This window comes from Oryzias latipes, chromosome 1, assembly GCF_053564925.1.
Source record: "Oryzias latipes strain Hd-rR chromosome 1, Olatipes_Hd-rR_3.1".
NCBI lineage: Eukaryota > Metazoa > Chordata > Actinopteri > Beloniformes > Adrianichthyidae > Oryzias > Oryzias latipes.
This window is the reverse complement of record NC_136237.1, coordinates 10,397,665-10,402,494: the sequence shown is the minus strand read 5'-3', so window position 1 is coordinate 10,402,494 and position 4,830 is coordinate 10,397,665. Positions and strand designations below refer to the sequence as shown.

General features: G+C 41.4%; 1 protein-coding gene across 1 annotated transcript; it reads right to left on the bottom strand.

Moving 5' to 3' along the window:
• Nucleotides 1-3,358: 3,358 nt before the first annotated feature.
• Nucleotides 3,359-4,107, bottom strand: nanos3 (nanos homolog 3). The gene is given in 1 exon segment (NM_001122828.1): nt 3,359-4,107. A coding segment is annotated over 1 exon segment (606 nt). The 5' UTR covers nt 4,093-4,107; the 3' UTR covers nt 3,359-3,486.
• Nucleotides 4,108-4,830: the final 723 nt, after the last annotated feature.

Below are 4,830 nucleotides of genomic sequence, written 5' to 3'. Positions count from 1 at the left end.
TGGTTTTTGGAGAATTAGACGTGTGGAAAGCTAAGGTGCTGAGGACACGCGTTCCTCCAGTGCAGACGATTTCAAACAAAAATCCATGCAGTTGTGCTGCAGTGAAGATGTGAGGAGGATCTTGAATGCGTGGACAGGAGAAGTGGTGGTGAGTGGGATGCTTTCTCATCTGACACGTTCTTTTAACCCTTGTGCTATCCTATGACCCCACCCTTACATTGAGATGTTCTCCCTACCATGACAAAGGTGGATAAAGGTGGAAAGATTTCATGTAATCCATGGACACCAGTGAAGATCACAAATCAATGAAGAAAAAAGGTTCAGAGCACTGTCTAGTGGGTCTAGATGACCCCACTCCCAATGTTAAAGTGCCTAGGATAGCACAAGGGTTAAACAGGATCCTCAAATAGAAAACAATAAGACACAGGATTTTAAAAAGTTTTTTTTATTAGCCAATTACTTTAAAAGCCACAGAAAAATCTAATTGATCACAATGCATAATGTAATGAAAGTGTTTAGTTTCACGGTTTACCTTATTTGGATCAGTCTTTCCTGATCACAATCCTCTAAGTGACACCAGTTCTGCGGTTGATTACCTGGTCCAGGTGTGTCCAGACAGTTAGAACATGCCAGAGCAAGGTTTGTTGGAAAACAAGCAGGGAGGCAGAACTCAGTGTCCCCCCCTGAGCTAAACCCCAGATAACTCAAACCTTCATGTCCATTCACGGCTCAGATATAATCTGATGGAACCTTTTTTTTGTACTTGGTCCAAACTGGACGTTTATGAGAATCTTTTGTCAATAACATAACATGGTGGTGTAGTGGTTAGCACTCTCACCTGTCAGGAAGAAGGTGCTGGCTCAAATCCCAGCCAGGTCCTTTCTGCATGGAGTTAGCATATTCTCCTTGTTCATTTGTGGGTTTGTCAGGAATGTCAGGACAATTAATAAGTACGGATGATTTAAAGTCCCACTTTGATGAAAATTGTGTTTAACGTTCTTTTGGCATTTTTCTCATGATGGAGGATACGTTTAAAGAAAATGAAGATTAAAATCACCTTTTTTAGACGGAGTTTTAGGGCCACCAAAGAGAGATTTTAAGTCGTAGATTTATGAGGAAAAACTCGTAATTTTAAGAGATCAAAGTTGAAGTGAGCATACAGAGCAGCAAGTGAACGCCGCGCAGCAGCAGAGCAGACCGACTAAACTCAAACAGGTGAGCTGAATGTTTATTAATAACGTCAACAATGTTTGAAAGCTCAGTTGTTTGATTTACGATTTATTAGTTCATTTATTAATTCATTGATTGGTGGCTTGCAGGATCTCTGCAGCTAGGGATGAAGTATCCTTGCAACTGTCCACTTCAATCCTTTCTTCGTCCATGAAACCAAAATCTCTACGTTTGTGTGGCGCTTCCGTGTGAGGAGGAGCACTTTTTGGTATTTTCAACGTTCTTATGCTATTATAACAGACTATTTTCATTCATCTTTTTTGCTTTATGTTGAAACGGGACATGGATCTGGAGGAGGGGGCGTATACAGTTATAATAATAATAATAATGGGTTGGATTTATCTGTGCTTTTCCGGACGCTCAAAGTGCTTACAGTGTCACCATTATTCCTTTACTCCTCATTCATTCTTGGTAATGGGAACTACTGATGTAGCCACAGCTGCCCTGGGGCAGACTGATGGAGGCGTGGCTGCCAGTTCGCGCCTACGGCCATTCTGACCATCAGCAGGACCATTTATACACATTCTCACACCAGTTGGCCATGCTGGAGGCAAGGAGGGTGGGGTGTCTTGCCCAAGGGCGCGGTGATGGTTGGCTGGGGGGGGCGGGAATTGAGCCGCTTACCCTTTGATCATTGGACGACCTGCTCAACCGCCTGGCCACTGCCGCCCGTTGGTCTTCTGTGCATGACAGGTTGATGACGTGATGAGACAAATGCATTTGTGGGTATGGTTTTTATGTAAAATGAATGTAATATGTAAGCTCCCCTGGCATATCTGAAGTTTACTTTGCAAAATTGTGTTTTGTATTGTACGTACGTTTTGTACGATAAAGTTAAAAAAATGTGAATGAAAAGAAAGTGGTTATCCCAGGAAAACAAAGTACATTATTTCAAACGAACGGTGTTTCACTACCTCGTAGTATGTCTTATGGAAACATGTTTGTTGAAGATATTGCATGGAAGGTTTGGCAAACACCCAATAAATTCTTAATCACCAATAAGGTTAAGGAAGTTTTTTTTAAAATTATCCACAAAATGTACCCAGCTAAAATGTTCATTCAAAACAGATTTAGATTTAACATTGATACTCTGTAGTTTCTGCTGTAAATACCCTGAAACAATCATCCATCTTTTCTGGTATTGTCCTAAAGTTCAAGTTTTTTGGCATTAGATTTGTGATTTCATTAATGATACAATTGATTTTTGTTTTATTCTGGTAAGGTATCTTGGTGGGTCTAATATAAAAAATATACAAAAGGGACTCTGGTTTACTTTTAAATCTCTTACTCATTTTGGCCAAATTTCATATTCATAAATGTAAATTCTCTGGTCGAAACCCCTGTTTCATTGTATTCTTTTCTGAGTTAAATCAGTATATCAATAGTATTCGAAATTCAAAGAAGCAAAAAGCAATCAAAACATTGTCTGTATGTGATAGATTCAACATGTTCTCGTAGAGTTTAACCCCCTGGCTTATTTCTATATCTATTCTAGTTTTTGTGTTATTTTCTACATATGGGTATTTAATATTTGCAGTTATGTTTTTATTGCATACCTGAAAGTGCTTCCTTGTAAAATGGCAAAAGGTGCAAAAAAGTTTATAAAAAAATACATGTGAATGAAAAGGAAAATAAATTGGCTGTCCTCTACACCCAAACCCGTCTCTGAGCTTCTTATTTTATCCGCTTTAACCCCGGAAAGTCAGCTCCACTGAAAATAATCTAATTTTGAGTCGTCAAAAGGCTCAGAATCCTTGTTTTTTTAAACCTATCCGGAAATAAGCTTCACAAAAAGTTCCACATATTTCATCTTTCAAGCATGGATCCGATTTTCCTCATTATTTTATGGCTTTTTTTCCGTAAATTACGAGTTTTTATCTCGTATATATAATTTAGCAGGAAAAAAATCGTAAATTTACGACTTCAAATCTCGTAGTTAACATTTGTGGCTTTTTTCCCCACAAATTTACGACTTAAAATCATAATTTGAAAAAAAAGTCTGTAAACTGGCCCTAAAACTCCGTCGTACAGTTTAACCTAATCTGCAAAGATTATCAGGCATCTTTGTTTTGCACTAATATTTTTAAAATAAAAAGACTACCAAAGGTGTCAAATGCAAAAATATTAATTTTGCAACCAAAGACAACCTGGTTTTAATGTTTTGAAAATATTAATTTTACAACAGCACACCATGCAAATTAGGTTAAAAATAATTCAAAACAAACCACACACATATTTACAATGGATTGAGTCTTTTCAACGCCTAGACTTCACATAAACTGAAGAATAAGTTCTGTCCACCTTCGGACAAAAGCGCTTGGTGTGCGCTTTGGCCCCCGTGGCCCCGCACAGCGGGCACACGTACTGCCGCAGGTAGGGACACAACACATCTCCTTTCTGGTTCTTCAGCCAGTGGGAGCGGTACACCATCTCGGACTCCCCGTTGTGTCTGCAGAAACTGCAGACCATGGGTCCATCAGGGGAAGAGGGGGTTTCCGGTTGATCCAGACGACCTCTCCCGGTGTCCTTTGAGTCCCTGGACCTGGATTTTGGCGGCTCCGGCGGCGGCACTTCAAAGCTACCTGGGAGATGGGGGGCCCTGGGGCTCCGGAGCGGGGGTGCACGAAGGAGGTCTGTGCCCGCTGGGGCACTCTGCAGCGCAGCATTGCTGCGCATGTCTCTGTTCAAGTCATATTTGCTTGAACGATGGCCCCCGCACTCCAGGTAGGACTCGGTGGGGGGGTTGCGACCCAGGATTTCCTTTACTGTGTCCGACAGGCCCATGTAGTCCTTCCACAGATGAAAGCGCGAGCTGCTTGGCTCCATGATCAGATGAAGAAGTCCAGACTCCACGTCTGACATGCTTAGCGCACCTCTGAGGTTCCGCGCACGAACACGCCCACGCACATCTGATTGGTAATTAGATACAAGCAGTGTTTTGATGACACTCGGCAGCAGAGCGGCAGCCAATCAGACGCGCGCGTGCACAGCGCGTGCGGCCATCATCTCAACCTATAATGAACAGGTGAAGCGTGACGGAGGCGCGTGCCCCCTGTGAAGGATTCAGATATGTTCCAGGTTCAGTGAAATCGGCCCTTTGATCCGAATCTTAACCTCCGTCGTGAGGAACTCCAGCAGGTTTCTGCAGACACGGAGAAAAACAAGAAAAAAAGGCATTTTTGGAGACAAACCAATCCAATGTGTGTTGACAGAAGCACAGCCTCATGTCCTTTGGTGGCTTGCACGTGCTCATGAAAAAAGGAAAACAAAAACTTTCCTCTAATTAGAAGAAACAGAATTTCAAATACAGAACCGGCTTTAAGTCTTCACTCATCCACAGAGTTCAGCAGAACCATCACTCAAAATGGTAAAACTGTTTTTTAGTTGATAAAACCTCAAGTAAACATACTTATTTTTATATGGTGTAGTCTCTGAACCAGTAGATGCAAAATCTTTATTTTATCCTGCTGTTCTGTCTGCATTCTGGCATTTTCTTATGGAAAAAACTCCAAAGTGTCAACGTTTTTCTGCATCCTCTTTCTAATCTATTCACAGCAGGCATATATGACACGTTTTCAAGAAAGCACAAAACGCACATTC